General features: G+C 40.3%; 1 protein-coding gene across 2 annotated transcripts in view; it reads right to left on the bottom strand.

The window, feature by feature from the left end:
* Positions 1-22,334, bottom strand: part of sptlc1 (serine palmitoyltransferase, long chain base subunit 1) — a 48,744-nt gene that overhangs the window by 9,780 nt on the left and 16,630 nt on the right. The window contains exons 1-12 of one of the 2 annotated variants that reach the window (XM_050052679.1): positions 21,037-21,134; positions 18,719-18,826; positions 18,530-18,624; positions 17,094-17,187; positions 16,898-16,970; positions 11,717-11,849; positions 10,853-10,982; positions 10,568-10,657; positions 8,362-8,469; positions 2,664-2,759; positions 683-779; positions 413-467 (exon numbers count right to left, since the gene is read on the bottom strand). In XM_050052679.1, the coding sequence (XP_049908636.1) occupies positions 413-467; positions 683-779; positions 2,664-2,759; positions 8,362-8,469; positions 10,568-10,657; positions 10,853-10,982; positions 11,717-11,849; positions 16,898-16,970; positions 17,094-17,187; positions 18,530-18,624; positions 18,719-18,826; positions 21,037-21,090 (1,133 nt within the window). In that variant the 5' untranslated portion in view covers positions 21,091-21,134. Of the gene's footprint in view, positions 1-412; positions 468-682; positions 780-2,663; positions 2,760-8,361; positions 8,470-10,567; positions 10,658-10,852; positions 10,983-11,716; positions 11,850-16,897; positions 16,971-17,093; positions 17,188-18,529; positions 18,625-18,718; positions 18,827-21,036; positions 21,135-22,334 lie in introns of those variants that run through there. The other variant, XM_050052677.1, reaches the window with a different exon arrangement.

Raw genomic sequence — 22,334 nt, 5'->3', positions numbered from 1 at the left:
TCATCTTGGCTCTTGATGTTATTTGGGATGTAAATAAAGTTGAGATGGGGTTTGTAAATTTAATATCTAAGATTGTTTTTTTTATCTCTACTAATGGTTGTAAATACATTTGGGTTAGTTGCTGACAAATTCATTTTTAAATGAGAGATGAACAGTGAGAAGGAGGTAGGATTATATAAGTGTACATTTCTTCCTACTCCTTCTTGAGCATGTCTGTTGATGTTTTCTTTTACGTTTTTTTCCGGGGGGCTTTTCAAAGTAAAGATATGCATTCATTTATTCATTCATTCATTCATTCATTCAAGGATAATCTCAGATAGATAAATTCACCCACATATAGAAGGTCTGTACCCATCCTACAGTGACAAACTGTAATCAGAGAAAAAACACACCCTAGTACAGGTGAACTTACCCCTGTAAAGCCTTGTAAACATGTTTGCACTTTTCCCTCAGGACAGTAAAAATATCTGCAAAACAGATGAAGATAGATGGATGAGTGGATACAGATCTGAAAACAGAACTGCTTCTTAGTAAAACTACAATCAGCCGGAATCTGAAATAGAGAGCCCTCTCTTTAATAGCAGCTTGTCTGAAATAAAGACCTCTTTCCAGCTGAGGTAAATACATGCCCTCAGAATGGAGGGTGGAGAGAGGAGAATGTAGATGAAGACAGAGCCTGTACCTGGATCCTCCTCCATGATATTGAGAGCCTCTATGGCAGCAGCAGCAAGCATTGGAGGCAGGGAGGCAGAGAAACAGTAGCCCTGGCCCGACAGACGCTGGAAAACACAACAGAGACTGCTCTTACATTTTAAAGGGGGATTTATACTTGTGTGGCAGACCCTACGCCGTAGCCTACGCAAGTGGCCTACACCGTGTGAGCATTTATACTTGTGCGTTGGTGTGTCTATGTCACTCTGCAGTTACACATCCAAAACACTGGTCATCAGTGAAGGTTTCTGTGAAGTGCTCTAAGGTTTAGTTGATTCAAAACACACATTAAATATGGCTTAATAGAGACAATTTTCAAACAAGAACACAAATCGGCTTCATTATAACTCATAGGATTCACAGACAAAAGACTTGTCTTTATCTGGACACATTTTCCCCACATATACAACATGCTAATGTTTTAAGTGTAAGCGTATAGCATTTTACAATTGTATAAATTAGCCTAGCAGCTAGCGGACTCTCTACTCATGATGTCTATGCTCCACGTCGACGCAGAACCTATGTCGTAGTTACAGCATTAATTCGACGCAGCAGTATTAATTCCACCTTACTCTACTACAGTGGATGGCATTGGGATTAGAATTTTACTATTTAAGTTAAAAAGCCAACTGACCTTAATCAAAAACAGAAAATACAAAATAACAGACTGCATTCAATTTCACCCCCTGAAAGTCGATAGTTTGATATTTGGTAGAAGCACCTTTTATGGTCCACATGAACACGTCTCAGCTTTTCATTTGTCCCTTTCACAAGGAGTGTCAGTGAACAATTATTGTGGCTTGGAGTCAGGTCTGGAACAGGATGTCAACACTGCTGTTTTGAAGACATTCCTGTGTAGCATTGGTTTTACAAGTGTCTGCTCAAACTGTTCTCACCTCATTAAATCTGTTTTTGGATACTTCTTAAAAGGCTTGGGACCACTCCCTCAGTAAGACTAGTTTACTCTGATATCATTTTAAAAGTAATGGACCAGAAAAATCTAGTGGCCATTCGAAGAAAATATGAGCAACCAACACAAAATGAAATACAACAAATATAGATGTCCATGCAGTATTTTAGAAAAGCAGCTGAGGAGTAAACTATTAAAGCCCCTTTCCCACTGCACAAAAAACCCACTAACACCAGGTAACATCTGCCTTTTTAATGCAATGGGAATGGTTTTAATTGACATTAACACCCAGGTCAAATCATTAAGTATGTCATGCAGTTGTCATGGGTATTAATCCCCTCAGGCTGCCATCGACATTGATGGGAGAACAACAATCGGGTGAACACACTACTTTTTGCCCCTTAACCAACAAGATGCAATGATGTGCCGTCACAAAACACAGTCAGTCTCCGTCCAGCAGTCCAAACATTGATCCAAATTAGTTTGCGCCTAGTTTGAGAGAGAGACTGTGTAAGTAAGAGATTAAAAGAAGTAGCCATCTTTAGTTTTCTTTCCCCTCTGCTGCTGTCAAATAGTGCTATCTACTGTTTACCCGTTCTCTGGCCTGTCTGTGACGATGAAGTGAAGCACCTATAAAAAAAACCACACACAGAAAGGCAAACTCATCTGCTGCAGAGCTGTGTACACAGTTCTGGTCTAATGGCCATGGGAAAGGAGTCTATTGCCTATTTTTAGTGGGGTTACCCGTTTTAAAAACCTACATACACACGCTAATTTTGGTGAAAACACGGTGTAAGACAAGTCATAGCATAATTTATTAGGGCTGCCCAAAATTAGCATGTCTATACTTTGAAGATGATTCATAATATCTTGTAATAGAATTGTCCACAACTGACAGACTACAACAAATGAACAAACAAGGCATCTTTATGTGGAGCAGTGATGCAGTGCATAAGCTTAAATACCATTTAATCCAAACTTAACCCTACACACATTTACAGTCATTTATTAAACTTGTATCAGTAAAAACTTGTTTTAATACCTGGTGGTCAATGACAAAGGAGCGTCCGCAGCAGAATCCTCCGATGGAGGCCACAGCGTTCTCCATGTTGGCACTGATCAGATCAATGTCATCAATCTGCATGTTGAGGAAACAGTACCATGTCATAATTATTCACGAGACACATACATACAATGGACAAAAATATGCCCAAAATGTTTTTGAGAGACTGATCTAGTGTAATCTGGATCCCAATGTCCCATTTGTCAGCTCTTATGTGTATATTGGAAAAGCGTATTAAATGAAATCTATTATCTAAAATAATCAATTACTACAATAAATCACTATAGGAAACAATGAAATCAACTATTTTTTAATCAGCACACTTGCGCTGCTGCACACGAGAGGAAGGCAGGCAGGTGTAGGCTTGAGGCTGGGAGCCTAGGATTGTCAAAATAGAATTATCGCCATGCAGTTGTATGCCTCCATGAACCAATCGAGTCTCTCTTACAGTTCACATCCATGTCTGAGAAAACATGGATGCTTCACACACATCTTACCACTGGCAGCACAGAAGATCTTTACCAGGGGTATTCAACTAAAATTCAAAGAGTTCCAGATAGAGAAAATTTCCTTAAACAAAGGTCCGGAACATCATAATGTCTAACTTGTGATTCAGTGTGATATGTACTGAAGTAGCCATGTAGTTGTGTCAACATCAGACTGTCAAATACAAAAAAATAAAGTATGTTTCAAAAACATTTCGACAATATTAATTGTCACTTAACAGTCAACTATACAGATATGCATTTAAGAACAAAATGAAGAAAACAATGAAATAGTTTTTGAAAAATTTTGTATCTTAAAATAAAGTGCTTAATTTTAGAAAAAATAAAAAAAAAGTGTAGCAACAGCTTGAATTTTCCTTTTTCTTTAACTGTTTCACATCTTGGCTTAACAGTCTCAACCAATTTTACAATAAATAAATAACAATTGAACAGTTTCAGATTTTGTCTTTCTTTCCCTCTTTTCTCACTCTCTCCACTTTTTGTTGTTCAGTGAGAGAAATGAGCTTGAGCTTGTCCTGGCAGGATTTTAAATCTGGGCTGGAATGGTGTCAGGGCCATTCTCATACACATGTGCAGTTTATTGGGAAGAAAGCTGCCTCGCAGCTGTATGTGGAGCCAAACATGGTCAAGATGTACAGGGCTACTTTCCTCAGACCTGGGAAGCTTCCTCCGTTTCTCTCCCTGCCTCCCGCTCACTCGCCTCTTCCTCTCGGTCTTCTCTCCCTGTATCCCTTTCTTTCTTTTTCTATATTTCTATCTTTCTATTTTTCTATCTTCTTTCCGCTTGTTACTCGCCTCTCACCTCTCCCATCTGACGGTATACAGAGTTGCAATGTTAATTGCCTGGAATGCAGAGATTTGATTGGCTGGGTGGCATCACGTGGGGTGGCTTAACACGCATGCAACTGGTCTGTGCATTTCCTGATCAGCTAAACCAATACCGTAAAGACTAGAAAAGTTGCGCCAGTTCAAATAGAAGCGTCCCGTCAAAATTTTAAATCCCTTAATAGTTTACTGGTCATAGGGTCTGGGTCTGTATAGGACGGCGCCTGAGTCCAGACTCAGACCGCGGTCCGCATCAGAGATGCACCAATCCAGCTTTTTCAGTTTTGATACCAATCCCGATGCTGTTGCTTTGACTATCAGCCGATACCCGATACCATGGTTGACCTAAAAAGCTATATACCTTTACACGTAGAACAGAAAAGACTAGAGGGATCAGGCATTGATGACTAGACAGTTCTTTCCTAAGATAAAATGAAACAAGATGAAACAGATTAATGCAATGATGAACTATTTATTTTTAACAAAAATAAACAATTGTGTAACAGCAGTTGAAATAGTGTGAAATACCTCCACACAGCAGATTCTCTCCTTCGCTCCACAACGTATGACGTAGTAGGGTTGTCAAAAGTATCGATACTCTGAAAAGTATCAATACTCAAACGCTGTATCCGGATACAATACTAATTTACAAAAGTATCGATACTAACAGTGCACGCCACCTCAGCGCCTGTCGGGTGCGCGCAACGGGTCCGACGGACACGCGCTGTGCAGGCAGCATCTGGCAGGCACAGAGCCCTCGCTGCAACCCAGCTTGTTGTCGTCGCTGTGCATACATGCACACATTTCTGTTGCTGTAATATGGCCAGCGCGGCTGCAGGAGGATCAGAGCAGCCAGTTTTGGTCAAAAATGATAAAGGAAAAAGCATTCTTTGAAAATATTTAGTGAAGTGAACACAGCACGCTGCAGACGGCAAGTACAGCCCCTCCCCTCACTAGCAGCTGAGCAGCTGGTGTCGCCAGCATCAAACTAAAATATAACTTCTAACGTTAATGTGGGAGCTAAGCAGAAAACTTTATCAGTCATGCCCGTCTGTAACATTAAAAGACAATGTTAGTTTAACAGGACAACACAATTATGTGTGTCTGAAAAGTTATGTTAACTGTAAAGTCACAGATTGAACCCCTGGTTCTCTGATCACATAGTGAGGTAGAACAGGAGGATTTTTTGCTGCTGTATCGAAAATGGTATTGAGTAATGAATATTTTCCTGGGTATCGATATCGAGTTTGAAATTTTAGTATCGTGACAACCCTATGACGTAGCTCACGATGCAATAGATTTAAAGGGAAAGGATCGTCTCAGGTATAGGTTGCATTTTCCGATACCCGATCCATCTATTTTGATGATATCGGAGCCGATATTTGATCCAGGTATCGGATCAGTGCATCCCTAGTAGAGGTCGACCATTTTTAAAGGCCGATATAATAATGATAGTTTGGAGTAGGAAAAAAACGATAGCCGATTAATCGGCCAATGCCCCCCCCAAAAAAACATTTGACATTTCTATCAAAAATATGTTTTTCTTCCATATAAATGCCGTAAAATGACATGGATGGTTCCCTGTTACGCTTTTTTTCAAATAAAATTGATAATCACTACTTGTATTGAATTAAGGGTATTTTATTCACTTTTTCCTCTCCAGTAGCATTCCCAGGTCAATTTGACCCATCCACCACTGGGTGGTGTTTTAAGACAAAAAGTTTTTATCTTATCCTGGATTAGATAAAAAACTTTTTTAGTCTTAACAGTCTGGTTCTTTATCAACACTAACATTAAAAAAAGAATACATTCAAAATTGATTTATATATTTAAATAAGCTAAATATTGTTTCTACAGCAGGAACAGTTAAGTTTACAACAGCAAAGTCACTATATACAGTGTTTCCCCTACGATGGAGTTGTAGCAGCGGAGGTGAAGCACATGCACGAAAAAAAAATTTCACACGCGCAAAACTTTTTTGTACACTTGCAAAGCACAGCCTTCTGGGATGTTTCTATGTATCTACTGGCACAGAAGGACTCTTTAGGACTAAGTACATAAAGTACATTTGTGCACAGTATTGAGCAGGTGAAATGTCTGTCTAGCTTATGAGGTGTCAAGATTAAGGAAAATACAATTTTAATGAACATAATAAAAGTAAAAAGTCACTTGACATGCTGCTGTTTTGTGCTATGACCTATTAAGTGCTCGAAGTTGTTATTTGACAATACCTGAAAGCAACACCGGCTCCGCTCCAACTGAGTGTGGTACAGAGCTGTGCTGCGCTGCTGTTTGACTGTGCGTAACAGCAGTCTGTTGATGGTTATTTACACACCGTCCAAAACAATAACTATGTCAGCTAACAAACTGCACCAGGCTCGGGACAGGTTAGATCAGGAAAATGCGGCCCGAGCTGCGCTCTAGCGTGCTCACCTATGTGTGTGGCGGAACTCTGCTGTGCACGATACAGAGAACAGAAGAGAATTGTTAACGCGTGACCATGTAGAGACAAAAATGACACGATGACATAACATGATAAATAGAACATTGTTATGTTATGAAGTGTCCGTTGCGCAAAATAACATAACTTTAGTAAGAGATAAGACGGAGCCCTCTCCTCTCCTCTTATATGCTTTACTCACAAGTGTGTGACTTGACCTGGACATGAAGTGTCCATAGCACCAAATAATATAACGGTAGTTTCTAAAGAGCTAAGATGAAAAAAGAATTGAAAAAGAATTCAGCCAGCAGCTGAAGAACAAGAATTTGCCAAATTTAAAGATTTTTGGCAAACTAAGATAAACAGACTGCACGCAGACAGCTTTCATTTTAGCATGTTCTTAACAAGCTGTTTGCTTACTTAACAAGCACGCTGTGGTCACTGGTCATAAAAAAACATGCACAGGGAAATATTGTTGTTTATGCTGAAATATGATGCACATTTATGCTTGTTGAACAAGTGGTACTTATTACCTCCAACAAGGACGTTATGTTTTTTGGCCTTTTAACTTGTAAATGTTTTATTGCACTTAGAATCACGGCTTACCGCTTATCTCCAGGTGGACTCCTTGTGCCCCCTTTCCCCTGAAGCATCTGCACACGCTGCGCTTGCTCTCTCTCTCTCTCTAGCAGAGAGAGAGAGAGAGAGAGAGAGAGCGGGGGAGGAGAGGAAACAGCTAACGATAGTTTGGAAAACGTCCTATCAGCGCCGATTAATCGGTTGAACTCTAATCCCTAGTCCGCTTGTTAGTGACCAAGGATCTATACAATCAGCATAGTTTCAAGATGGCCACCTGAGATTAGTGTCATAAATTCAGTAACTGACCAAATGTCTTTCCTTCTGTTCCTAATATATGACATTGAGTAATGGCCAGGAAAGTGTTAAAATATTATGATGTCACAGTGAAGTTGACTTTTGACTGTTAGGATGTAAAATGTCATCACATCATTGTTTTATCCAATAAGATATTTATGGGAATTTTTGTCATAATTACGAATTGACATACAAAATTCTTGAATTATGGTCAATAACATGTTGTGTACGGTCACAGTGACCTTGGCCTTTGACCTGTGACCACCAAACTCCAATTACTTCTTAGGTGAGTCCAAGAGGATGTGTGTGCCAAATATGAGTGAACTCCCTTAAGAGCTTCTTCAGATATAACATTCACGAGAATAGGATGGACGAATGGACACATGTACAGAAGGACAACCCACTCCACATGGGGTGCCTCCCCGACCAGGAGCCAGGTTCAAACCAGGAACCCTCTTACTGTGAGGTGACAATGATAACCACTGCACCACCGCCAACCCACTATGCTGCCCACTTAAGACATTCCACAGACCTTGTTGTGAGCAGCTTGAAATAGTTGAATTGGTAACTATTTTCATTCTTGGCACAGAAGGAAGAATGCATCTCCTCATGGAAGAGAGGCTCGTGCTTGTGAAGGTGCGAGAGGCTCGTGCTTGTGAAGGTGCAAGATGTAGCTGAGCTGTAACTTAAGCTAGCTCAGTGGTACTAGGTGAGCTAGTAGTAGATGCATGTAGTTCCTACATGAAACTGCTCACAAGGTCTGTGGATTATCTAGTAACTGGGTCATGATTTCTGGAAAGACATATTGCTGTTGAGTTTGTTGAATGTTTTTGGCACTCTGAGCACCGAAAGCTGAGTACCATCTAGTTCCATTATACTGGAGAGAAGGCAGACATCTCTACAGCTGATATCCCCAACGGTCTGACAACATACACCAAAACTATCTAGACTGATAAAAAACACTACAGGTAAGAGGAAAAAATGTGATTTTGATTTTGGATTGAACTGTCTGTTCAAAGTTGGGCGTACTCACATTGACCCCAAAGTGTTCGGTGACTCCTCGGCCGTGTTCTCCCAGCACACCAAAAGACATGCTCTCCTCCAAAAAGATCCGCACCTTGTACTTGTACTTTAGCTTAACCTGGAAGTAAACAATAAATGAACAATGGAGCAGAGACATCTAGAAATATGACAGCACTGGAGTCATCATGCCATATTAGATACATTTGCCATGTTTGCGAGTAATGCAGCAGAAGCTCAGGCAATGACACTGACAGCGATGGCTGCCTGATCTGCTGGAGCAACAGCAGCAAACCCATAATTAATACTGTAGCAAGGGGGGTGTTTATGTGTGAATAACTCCAGAAAGCACAGAGGCATTAAACCTGTTAAAGGGTTTTTTGGGGGGAGTTTTTCCTTATCCACTGCAAGGGTCACACAAGGACAGAGAGATGTTGTATGCTGTAAAGCCCTCTGAGGCAAACTGTGATTTGTGATATTGGGCTTTATAAATAAAATTGATTGACTTGATTGATATTTGCTTTAGGCTTTATCAGGTGATTGCTCAGTTGCGTCAATAAGACTAAGGATGTCACAGGACTTAACTGTTTATTAGATGGAACAGCAATATTGCTTGATGCTGTTGATATCAAGTTAAGTTCAGTTTCTAGCCTTTAGTCCCCTTTCATATCTGCTATTGGTAGAGGATTTTTCAGATGAGCTAGATATCAGTTTGAATGTGTTAAATAATGTTAATGTTGAGACACAACAGTGTCAGGTCTTCTTGAATTTTCATTTCATCTGTAAATAAGCCATGTTGAGTTTTGCCTGTAATCAGCATTACACAACCAGGGGAAACACAGGAAAACTTTGGTCACAGCACCGCTAAAACACTGACTTAAAGACACATAAGATATTTGAGTAACAAAAGGAACTTAAGTTTCAAAAATATAATATAGCTACAAGCAGCAATTGAGGGTTCAAGCCCTTTTTCAACCAACAGAAGAAAGGACCTCACTTGCCAAAATCAAAGTGATTAACAACAGTGAACAGGTTTCATGCTACATTAAGCTGAGGCAAGTCTCTTGAGCTTGTTTAATTTGGTCAGAAGGAGGAGTGAGAGCAATCACTCACTTGCTTCATTTTATCGTGCTAATTTATGATAGAACCGTGTAGCACTGTCCCGCAAAGCTTTATACCAAATGTGGTACTGCTACAGTTAAAACAAAAAAGAAACTGGTTTCATATTATAACGACTTTCACAATATGCAAATTAGCAAAAATCAATGATGGTAGCCTGTGTGGTCCAAAGGCTTTTTTGAAGCGCACAGTGAGATGCAGACGTTTCTCATATTTCAAGTCAATCAGACTGATAGTGTGAGGGGTGGGATCAAATCTGATGTGAAGCATCTGAATATCATTTCCAGTTATTGTGCCTAGTTTCATGTCTTTAGCTTAGTCCAGGTCATGGTAAATTGAGCAAAGGCATAATAAAGCGCATAACGCTAGATAAGGCCACATCCACATGCATCAACGATTATGACACGCAAATTCCTCTCCACTGGGTTTGGAGGTACAAATTTGTGATATTTATGGCAACCCCTATGGGTTGTGCTAAATATGCTTTGGTAGGCCTATTCCCAGACACATACTGAAGACATGTATCAAGATTTACATTGATTGGACAATTTGTTAATGAGTTATGGTCAATTTCCTTCAAAGCCCCACCCTTTGCGAAGGTGGGAGAGCATTACTTTCTGCTTTTTGGTGTTATGTTTTTTAACCAATCTTGCTTAAGAAATGCACAGTGCCAAATTTCAATTAAGTCAGTCAGAATCAATGTATGAGGGGCATGGCCTTTCCAAAATTGCATTTTAAGGCGTTAATTACAGCGCCATCATTCACGATGCTAATCATATTTCTTAGGAGGCATTTGCACATCATTTCCAGTTTTTGTACCAACTTTCATGTTTCCAGCTCATTCTAGCTCACAGGAATTTGAGCCATACCAGAAGACAAATAATAATACACATAATAATACACTAGCACAAACAATTGCATTCTGCCCCTTCGAGCCTTGAATCCTAACTATACTATAGTGCATGTGCCTCTTAATAATCACTACATCAAGTGTCCTTTGACAGCACTTGCTAAAGGGATGATAAGCCTGACGAGTGTATGAATCAAGGAGATTAGGTTCATAATTAGCAGCCTTCAGGGTCCATTTGCTTTCTATTTACCAGTTCAGGGAGAGGACAGATGTCTGCAGTGTTGATGTACAGCCCCTCCACAACAATGAATTTCCGGGTCACTCGAGCTTTACGAGGATTCTGCACCAGAAACAAAGTATGTTAGTGTATGAGACAAGAACATGCATTAAACAACAACCGAGAGAAAACAGGATTCTTAAGATATTATTAGCAGTTCAAACACTCTGGGCTACACTGCAAGCATGAAAGCACAAGGCACCGTGTGACATCCAACCCCAAAAACTCTTTCCTGAATCTAAACCACTCTGGACTAACCTTCTGGTCCTCCAGCTCCTGCTCCTTGAGCAGCCTTTCCAGATCCTCCATGTCATTGTGTTTGAAGTATTTGATGAAGCTGCGAGACGCCTGAAGACCCTTCTGGATGGAGAAGCAGGCTGCTTCATCCCTAAACACACATCACACAACAAAGACCTAAAAACACAGGACTATGAAATGCTTAGATATCAACATATGCAGGCTTCAGATGGTAGCTGTGGGTTTCTGTGCTGAGCCTTTAAGGAAAGACACCTGACTGTTTTGTAGCTCTGAGTCAAGTTCAAGTCTTTATTTGTCTGATGCACAACAATCACAGTGAAGCAGTCATTGGCAATTAAATTCTTGTACCCAGTCTCCCTCCAAAAATGCTCACACAAAATGAGAAAAACTAGAATTAATTGAATGAACTCCCTCACGGTGTTCTTGAGATATTGCATTTACAAGGATGAGGCAGATGAGGTCACATAGACCTTGAAATTTGACCACCAAAGTCTAACCACTTTATCGTTGTGTCCAAGGGAATGTTTGTGCCAAACCTGAAGAATTTCCCTCAAGCTGTTCTTGAAATATCGCATTCACAAGAATGTGATGGATGCAAGGTCATGGCGACCTTGGCCTTTGACCCTTGACCACCAAAATCTAATCATATTATCCTTGAGTCCAAGTGAATGTTTGTGCACAATTTGAAGAAATTCCCTCAAGGCGTTCTGGAGATATCACGTTCATGTGAATGAGACAGACAAGGTCACAGTGACTTTGACCTTTGAAATATGACCACTAAAAACCAACCAGTTCATTGTTGAGTCTGATCATTAAGTCTTGGTTAAATATTGCCCTAAACCAGTTAGCAGAAACAGTACTTACACAAAGATGATGTCCCCCCTCTTGGAGTAGGCAGGGATTGCACTGGCAATAGTTGCAAAGCCATAAGAATAGATGATAGCCTCTTCTGTTTTCATGAATTTGGCCAGACGACTCTCCAACTCCAGGTGAACATCTGAAAGAGAGATGAGTGAAAGTAGATGAAAACTAAAGAGATACACATTGGGGCGGCTGTGGCTAAGGAAGTAGAACGGGTTGTCCACTAATCAGAAGATCAGCAGTTCAATAACCGGCTCTTCCAGTACGCGTGTGGAGGTATCCGTGGGTAAGATACTGAATCCCAAATTGCTGTTCCATTGATGTCTGAGTGCAAGTGAATGGTGAAAGTGACCTTGACCTTTGACCTTCAACCACCAAATTCCACTCATTTAATTCTTGAATCAAAGTGGATGTTTGTGCCAAATTTAAAGGAAACTCCCTCAAGGACTTCTCAAGAATGAGTTGGATGCAAGGTCACAATGACCTTTGACCACAGAATTCTAATCAGTTCATTGTTGAATCCAAGAGGACAATTGTGCTAAAATTGAAGAAAATCCCTCAAGGCGTTCTTGAGTTAAAAGCGTTCACAAGACTACGAAGGACGGGTGGACATATGAACAAACGGACAACTGTAAAAAGTAATGCCTCCAGCACGGCTATGATCATCAGAGTATTAGTGATTAAACCACTGAGAGGTAGCTCAGTGGATAGAACGAACGTCCTGCGTACAAAGGCAATGTTCTTGCCCCAGCAACCATGGGTTTGATTCCAGCCTATGGTCCTTTGCTGCATGCCATCCCCTCCATCTCCCCCTTTCACTCTTAATCTGTCCTGTCCAATAAAGGCCAAAAGCCCCCCCAAAAAATTAAAAACAAAACAAAAACATTACAAGACAAGGACACTGGGCAGCTACTGACCTACTGATATGACTACAACCTCTCATCAAACTAGATTGTGTGACATATTTTATCAGCTACTTGGTCTTTTACAGCATTTCTTCCTTTAAAGGGACAGTTCATAATACTGGTTCGCCACAAGGGTGCATATTGTCACCTCTTCTTTATATCTTACATACTGACAGCTGCAGGTCATCTTGTGATGGCAGCTTCCTTGTTAAGTTTTCGGATGATACTGTGCTTTTGTCTCTCCTTCAGGGTGCCCAACATAAACGTAGTGTGGCTCTCCCTGCATTTGTAGATTGGTGTAAGGACAACTTTTTAAATGCGAGTTAAATGCATCCAAAACTAAAGAAATGATGACTCATTTGAGACGTGACAAGAAGGCCTTCACTGAGAGTGTCATAGATGGAGAGAAGATTGAAATTGTCAGCTCCTACAAATATCTAGGTACTGTGTTTGACAACCAGCTTAAATGGGGCATTAACACTGAAACACTGGTCAAACGTGGACAGCAGAGGATTCATCTCTTTCGAATGTTGAATTTTTTTTCTGTCAGTCCAGTGATTCTTTGTCATTTTTATCAGTCCTTCATTGAAAGCCTTTTAACTTATTCTTTTATCTGTTGGTTCAACAACCTGTCACTCAGGGACAGGAATAGTATGAACAGTGTTGTGAAAATCTGTTCCAAGATTACTGGACTTTAGCAGAGAGACCTAGGTTCCCTATGGGAACAACAGGTTCTGAGGAAGACATACAGTATTCTAAGTACTTCCGTGTTCCATGTTTTAGCAAGTGAATTTTCACTACTGCCTTCAGGGCATCGTTATGCCCAACCTGCTTGTAAGGGTAATCGCTTTTCCAAGTGTTTTATCCCCTCTGCTGTCCGACTGTTAAATATATCTTTATGAATCTGTATGGTTTTGTATTGTGCATTGGGTACTGTGTACCTTTTTTATGTATGTTATCATCCAGTGCTTGTATAGGCTATTTCTAATGAATATATTTATTGGTGGTTTGTTTTTACATTTTAATGTAATGCATTATTGGGGCTAACGCATTTTGCACACAGCTGTCAACTTTCTTTCTGTGTTTCTATGTGTTCTGTGTGTGTTGTGGCGCGAGCTGTTAAATAGAATTGCCCTTCAAGGGATTAATAAAGTTGTCTTGAGTTCAACTTAAAAACAAAAACACATTTGTCCTCTTACCCATAGTGCTATTTATCAGTCTAGACAGTTTTGGTGTGAGTTACTGAGTGCTGGCGAATACTCTCCAGTATAATGGAACTAGATGGCATTCAGCTTGTGGTGGTCACGAGAATGGGGTGGACAGATGTACGTACGGACACCCCGAAAACAGAATGCCTCCGGCCACAGTTATCACCAGTGCAGAGGCATAAAAATAAACAACTCCCTCCCAAATCTTAAAACTAGGGCGCTAAAATACAAACATGAGATGTCATCAAATATAAAGTCTGGAGCTGCTCCATAGACAATGAATGGTTAAAGTTCTAGATGACACTGGGAGCACCCAGAGGAATGTTTTGAGTTTATAGAGACATTTCATGTTTTTGATATTTTATATTTTCCTCCTATTTGTGAGAGGCTTATATTTCTTTTTTTAATTTTAATTGTGTATTCTCTATCCTTAACCTCACCTGTGTGTATATAATGTGCCATTCACTATTGCTTTGTCACACTGATGATGGCTCTTTAGCTGAAACGCATCCATATTTATAGGTGAATTCTACTATGAGTGTCAGTGTTCTGTCTCTTTTTGATCTTCGTCAGTACTGTGCACCTTTTTTTATATTGTCTAAGATTTTTGGAGTTGTGCCTACTGCTATTTTTCATTACATTTTATGTTTTACATTTGAGAACCCTATCATAGAATAAAGCTCATTTGGGTATAAAAAGGAAACAAACATTCTGTGAGTCCAGAAAATCAGGTTCTGACTCATTTTCAATGGAGCAGCTCCACACTTTATACTTGATGACATCACAAGTTTGAGATGTCCATCTCTGGTTTCTGGTTTAACAGAGAGCAGCTCATGTTCACAAATATTGTTTGAACTTCCCTAGACCATGTAAATAACATATTGGAATTCTCAATTTAGGCGGTGTTCCCCTTTAATGTGGAATTGAAAAGTTTTTGGCTATCTCAATAGATAGACACCAAATAAGGACACAGTCCTATTTGGAGGTCTGCATATATGTGGAGAAAAAAATAAAAGCTGAGAGCAAAATGGACTGTTGGAATGTAAACAACAGGTTAGGGCTGGGGCGACCCGTTGATGTATTTACACGGTTGATGACGTCAACGCCCCGCGAATTATTAGCGCCGACGCGTCGGTTCAAACAAAAAAAATGGCAGCGTGCAGTGGCAGTAGCAGTGCTGTGCTGTGCTATTGTGCTATGGCCTACTCAAGTGGAATTTGTTATTCCACCCATTCCGCTCGACTGCCTGTGAACACAGTGCTGTGCTGCAGGTTCGGGCAGGGCTCGGTTATAATTGTCTCACTCAGGTTGGAAAATGCAGCCGCTCACCTGTATCTGTCTGTGTGCACGTGTGTGCACATATTTGTGTGTGTTTGTGTGCGCATCGGACCCAAACTCCGCTGTGCGCGTTACAGAGAGCAGAGGAGAATTGGAAACGTGTGACCATGTAGAGACAGAAATGACATAAGATATATAACATAAGGCTATTTAGCTAATATAATGGTAGGGGAAACGCTGATGTTTTAATAAATGTTAACGTTAATAAGAAATGTTTTGGTATTCATATTGTTTAAATTGCCTCACTAATCAAATAACTGAAAAACAATCGATAACTGAAAAAATAATCATTAAAGGAGCTATCTGTAAGAAATCTAAAGCAAATAGTCCTCCTAATATGGCACAGAGACTAAGGAATAATGCTCATATAACATACTGATCTCACCGACAACAATAGTACAGCCAGAATATTCACATTTAAAAAAATATTTTACGGTCCGCAAATCATGTTTATGTTTTGAATTTGTGTTTTGGCCTGTTGCGCCACCCACCGCCGTCTACCAGTCACACAGTCAGTAGAGTCTCAGCATCAGTTAAAGTTACGACTGAGCTACAGCAGCACGGCAAGCAGCATTAGCAGTGTCCTGGTACATAGCACTAGCAGCCGGCTCCTCCGCTGTATCCCGGCAGCAGCGTTAGCAGCAGAGAAGCCGGACTTGCTCGAATGGTCCGCTGGAAAACCGAAGATCACAGACGCGGCGACACGGCCCTGCCATGGCAGCCGCCCATGGGCAAACAAATCAGTCTCCAGCGTGCCGCTGTCCAGCAACCTCGAATCTGTAGGGGAGGGGGGCGGACACGACTCGCGGCAGTATTTTGAATTTGAGTTTTGAAGTAACCGTTTTGGCCACATTCTTATATACAGCGCCTTTAAACTAATCGAAAAATGAATCGTTAGATTAGTCGATTAATCGAAAAAATAATCGCAAGATTTATTGTTAGAAAAATAATTGTTTGGGACAGCCCTACTACAGGTACATTTTCTGAAGGCTCCCCTCAAATAACTAATGTGATGTGAGTGCATCAGAGGGAGTGTGTCCTCTCACTCACCTCTGAATCTTTATGTTATAGACTCTTCAAGCTGCTCTACATTAATACCTGTGACAGCAGATCTGTTTCTTCATTGCTCAGCATTTCACGATGAATTTCTGTTATTAATTTTAATTTTATTATTTATTTATTTTATCTTTATTAATCCCCCTGAGGGGAAATTCTTTTTTCACAAAATTTTTTCCACTTCGTTGTCATTAACACACAGGTCCGAAAGACACACACATGCACAAACAGGACCTATACATGCACAAAGTGGAGAGATGTCAGAGTGAGGGGGCTGCCTTGGTCAGGCGCCCTGAGCGGTTGGGGGGTTCGGTGCCTTGCTCAAGGGCACCTCGGCAGTGCCCAGGAGGTGAACTGGCACCTCTCCAGCCACCAGTCCACGCTCCATATTTGGTCCGGACGGGGACTCGAACAGGCGAGTATTTAGGAATTTAGGAATTATGCTTTGGAATGTGTTTGCTTGACTGAGAGGGGTCTCATCCTATCAGTCAGCCTTGATGACTGCCACCAGCTGGTCCCACCACAGCTCTACCCAGGTTCCACCTCTTTACATCATATCCAGACATATGAACTAACGTTAACAGCCTCTAAGTTTCTCTACAGTCCACTGAATTACTGGGATCAGGTCAGATAGTGGAATATTAACAGAAGACTGAAAGCATAAAGTTTTCACTCACCAAAAGTTCCATAGAAGCCCCTTGGACCACATGTGCCCACACCATACTTCTTGAGTGATGCCAAAGCTTTTTGCTGCAAAAAGGAGAAAAAAATTACTTTAAGTTCCAGTCATATTGTTGCTCAATGGCAACATGTAGCGTTAAAGGGAAAAAAATACAACTACAGTAAGTAAAGCCTTTAATGTTAAATACTGACCTTAACCCGTTCGTTGTCGAGGAGACCCAGAAAGTTGAATGATGCAAAGTTAATACACTCTTTCCCATTGATTATGATTTTATGGCTGGGAGGCCTGGAATGGAAAACAGCTTACTGTAACACACTGTAGCAGTGTAGAGCACTGAGAGCACCAAACAGCTACAAGTTACTGTGTAGGGATCATTTCAGTGTTGTGCATTTTCAGTCCAACAACATACTCCTACCAAAGTGCTGTGCGCAGTTTTAACTCTATTTTCCCTCCTTTCCAAGCAGCCACTGTTTTCCATCAAGTTCACTGAGGTGTTAACTTTTCAGTAGCGGACACATGAAGCTTGCTAAAGCTGAATAATCCATTGCAGTGACAAACATGTCTAATTTTACTGGTGTCAAGTATCCTTTCCCCCGCCACAATTAAAATGTTTTAACGCACAAAAAAAAAACGCTAAATAAAGGTGATAGACTTCTTTCCCAGTGCCAGGAGAGAAGTATGTCTTTCTGTTTTTTTGGCTTGTGTCAGGTTCAACATCAAAAACACACTGGGAAAAAAATTAAACAGTAACTACAATAAACGCACCACAGCTGTTTGCTTTCATGCACCAGTCAAGTTTCTCTTACAGTTCTCATCCATGTTTGTGAAAACATGGATGCTTCACACGCAAAAATATTTTGCTCACAAAAAATGAGACAGACAAGGTCATAGTGACTGGTCAACCTTTGACCACAGAAATTTAATCACTTCATCATTGAGTCCAAGTCAACATTTGTACCAAATTTGAAGATTTTCCCTCAAGCTGTTCTTGAAATATCACACATGTGATGGATGCAAGGTCATGGCGACCTTGAGCTTTGACCCTTGACCACCAAAATCGAATCAGTAAATTGTTGAGTCCAAGTGAACGTTCCTGCAAAATCTGAAAAACTCCCTCAAGGCATTTTTGAGATATCGCATTCACAAGAATGGACAGATGTACGTACGTACAGATGTACGGACAACCCAAAAACATAATGCCTCCAATCATGGCTTTCGCTGGCACAGAGGCATAAAAAGCAGCATGGAGGCCAGGGGAAATGTTACAGTGGTTACTTCTTTTTAAATCTGTTCCTTATTCAGTCTCTCTCTCTCAACTAATTTAGAGCAATGAGCAAGCGCTACATAAACAGAGATGGATTAAATTTGTGGCTAAAATGACAAAGAGTTGCAGAAGTCACTGCCGGCCACACTGTAAAAGGGGCAAAAATTAGAGTGGACATGGCTAAATGGTAAACCTAGACTTGCAAACTCTTGTGGGCCGCTTCAAAATATTCATGGTTTGGGTTAAAATGATAACTTGAAACATGAAATTGGAGAGACAGAGAGAAAGAGAAAGAGAGACATTGGCTTCAGACAGTATTTAAAGCAGTAGGTGGAGGGGTGCTCTGTGCTCTGTGTGTTTTACCCTGTGACAACATCATAATTGAGGGAGGGATGGTCTTTGGAAACAGGAGGAACGAGAGGCTCTGGCTGCCACTCCTCAATCAGGTCCTCCTTCTCCTGTAACATGGAGGCACATGACAGCTGTTTGGTGACACACAACACACAAACACTACTGCTGTTTGTTTTTCTCTCTGCACTGTGCTTTGTTTACCTTCTCTGTCAGTTTATAGGTCTCATGCAGTTTGTAGGTCTTAGAGAACAGAAGTCTGATGATCCACAGAATAAGGATCCCCTCCAGAATCAAGTGATAAGCAGGAGCCTGAGGAAGATGCAGACGTGAACATTATTCTGGTGTTAGATTAGTGAATGCGTATGGATTGTTTAGTCCTGTCAATTTGTAACTATGACAGAGAGCAGAAACTCCATGACCACAAATAAAATCCAATATTTGAATTGTAGAGATCTGTGTCTAATAAGGTACTGTGTTGATCAAACCAGCGTACAAGATTCACTGTTTATTTTTGCCCCAGTTGTCTTTAGAGCCATTCGATCTTTTTGCAGGGGCCGTTCATTGTTTCATAAAACAGAAAGTCACCAATTCACTTCAACACAACTAAAGCTGGCTTTCTCTGTAATGTCATATAACCTGTCTTTCATAATGCAATGTTTGGGGTGTCTCGGATACCTTCTACCTTCTCTGGTTCTGAATTTATTTTAAAAAACTTAACATGATCCAATTTTCTAGTTTAGAAGCTCTTGTTTTCTAATATTTCTAATGTCAGCCGTTTGATGCCTGTCTCTGATAGAGGAAGCACCAACAACAACAACAGAAATAAGTCCAGTATTATATGAATGGAAACATACAGTAGAATGTTGTCACTAAACCAAAGACTGTACTACACATAACTCACACATTAATTAAATACTGAGTGAAATGCTGGCTGCTGGCTGGAAGAAAGCAAAAGACACATCATTACATGCAAAATTCATATATATCTACAAGGCTGACAAATATGTGCAGCACATTTCCTACTGTAGTCCAAAAGCTTGTAGAACAGGAATACCACCTTCAGCTTTGAAGAAATAAATCAGCACTAAAAAATGTTTGAGAATCTAGGGCACATATGCTACGGTAAGGATATAACAAAGCGACACTGACAAAAGACAGATGTTATTGTGTTTTTTAAAGATAGTTTTCATAAACCACTTGGTGCTGAGTGTGCTATTTTCAATTGTTCATTATTTATGAGGGGTAAGATGGTGGTGCAAAACGGGGGAGGCTTGTCAAATTATTTTTAAGCGCTGGGGACAGTCTTATGTTTTTAATTTTGGCTTGGGGGGGGTCATACAAGTTTAAATGGTTGTATTTTATATCAATTTTACCACAGTCTTTTAAAGAAAACTTGTCTTTCCAACCCACGTTTCTTTTAAAAACTTACACAATTTCACCATTTCTTATAGTCTGTTTGTACAAACTAACTCATGCACAACAGGGGTAAAAAAAAAGGGGGCTTTTTTGTCTTCAACTCAAAACTTACACATAGGAGAGTCCTTTTTAAAAACGCTAATAATTAATTTATGGTGGAGGGAGGGTCATGCAATTTCTGCCAGTCACTCAGAGAGGCTCAACAAAAAATATTCCCTTTGGGGTGTCGGTGGCTTAGTGGATAGAGCAGGCGCCCAATGTAAAATGCTGTTGCTGCAGCGGCCCGGGTTCGAGTCCAGCCTGTGGCCCTTTGCTGCATGTCACTCCCTCTCTCTCTCTCCCACTTTCACACTTGACTGTCCTATCAATTAAAGGCAAAATGCCCTAAAAGATATCTTTAACAAAAAAAAAAAAAAAAAAAAAATCCCTTCAGGCAGGGTCAAAAGAAAAGAAAAAAGACACACCCCAGCCACCCCTCTCCTCTGACAAGTAGAGAACAGTCCCTTAGCTTTTGTGTCATATGGCTACATTTAATGTGTTCGCTAACATTAGACTAAAAACTCAATGCTGTTACTTTCAGCTAGATTACTCATATAAACCAGCTTCCATTACGACACCTAGTGAGAAAATAACATAACGGACTGACATATGTGATATAAGGTAACATATGGTGCTGAAAAAAACATTCAAATGAAGTTTACGTTAATTTTGAAAAGTTACAACATGCAAATGGCACTGACTCGACGTAATGTTCCTCATGTTAGCTTCAAGGCTGTAACTCGTACAATTAATCAGTTTCAATGATATTTTCTACTTTAGCGGCTAGCTAGAGACTAAGCTGAGGATTTTCCTTTTAAGTTTGCTTCTAACGTTGACTGTCATTACGTGCACAGCGGCAGAGTGAGCAACGAACATACAACAGGCGATTGGCTGTGAGTGCGAGCCAAACGCCTTTCCTGAACCACGGATACTTCCTGACTCACAAGTTCACGGTAAGCAGCTTTGGAAAGAATTAAAATCATAAACGAGCAGCTAAACATACGAGAAATATACTTAGAAAGCGTAGAATATGCCCGGAAGACTTGTGGAGAGGAGAAACTTGCCTCATAAAACGCTTGCACCATTTCCACCAACACCCATTGCTGTCCGGACGCCATCTTCGTCTTCCTTCAACGACGTCATCAGTGATGTTGCATTTACGTTCCAGAGGAAAAATAGTAGACCTGAACATCCGTCCTTAAAATACAGTCCACCCTCAGTTTCCATCGTGTAAATATGGTAAATACCGCCACCCTCTTCGTTGTACTGTTTGACACTTGGAATAAAAAAATAATAAAGTACATAACTAAATTTAAATATATATATATATATACTAAAAAAGCGAAGATAAAGAGTAGTCTAGTAGATCTCGTCAACTTGGCAAATTATATTGTAAATCAATTAAACTATATTTAATTGTACAATAAAGCAAAATATGTACAAACAACAATAAATTAACCAACAGCTACACAAAACTACCAATAGCTATTTTTAAGCTACATTAATATTCACTTTGACAATATATAATAACAACTTCTTTTTTGTTGTGGTCCTTTTTTTAAATTTTTAATCCTTAGACCTTAAGTCAGTAATACATACTAAATTAAGTAATTTAAAATACTTGCTTTGCCTGGGGGCCACTTTTCTAAAATGACACGTGGGCCAGTAAATAAACAAACAACAATACTTATAAGATGGGGCATCCATTTTCTCAGCAGGTAAAGTAGGCATCCAATGTACAAAGGCATTACCTGTGCTGCAGTGGCCTTGAGATCAATTCCAGGCCCTGGCCCTTTGCTGCATGTCATCCTTCCTCTCTCTTTCCTCTTTCATACTTAATACTGTCCTGTCTAATAAGGAAAAAAGCCAAAGCCAGCTCAGGTGTATGAAGGGGCGTTTTCAGGATTTGAGGACATTCAGGGCCTAGTCCAGATCCTCCTCTGATGCTAATTAAACAGCATCATTACTACACAGGTTTGCCTTGGGATGGCCATAATAAAAGGACACTCTAAAAGCTGCATTTTTTTCTTGCAAAAGGACATTTGTTTGGATTTCATATGGCTGATGCTACAGAGATGCATTCTTGGTCACAGATACCCCAAAGAATCAGTCAGTATCTGGTGTGACACCATTTCTCCATGCCAAACGACACATCTCCTTCACATAGAGTCGATCAGGATGTTGAATGTGGCCTGTGGAATGTTGGCCTACTCCTCTTAAGTGGCTGTGTGAAGTTGCTGGATATTGGCAGGAATTGGAACAGACTATCATACATACTAATCCAGAGCATCCTAAATAGACACACTCAGTGACATGTCTGGTGATGCAAGCCATGTTAGAACTGGGATGTTCTCAGTTTCCA

The sequence above is a fragment of the Epinephelus moara genome, chromosome 9 (genome assembly GCF_006386435.1).
Source record: "Epinephelus moara isolate mb chromosome 9, YSFRI_EMoa_1.0, whole genome shotgun sequence".
NCBI classification, from domain to species: domain Eukaryota; kingdom Metazoa; phylum Chordata; class Actinopteri; order Perciformes; family Serranidae; genus Epinephelus; species Epinephelus moara.
The sequence above is the reverse complement of the archived record's forward strand: the minus strand, read 5'-3'. Positions and strand labels throughout refer to the sequence as shown.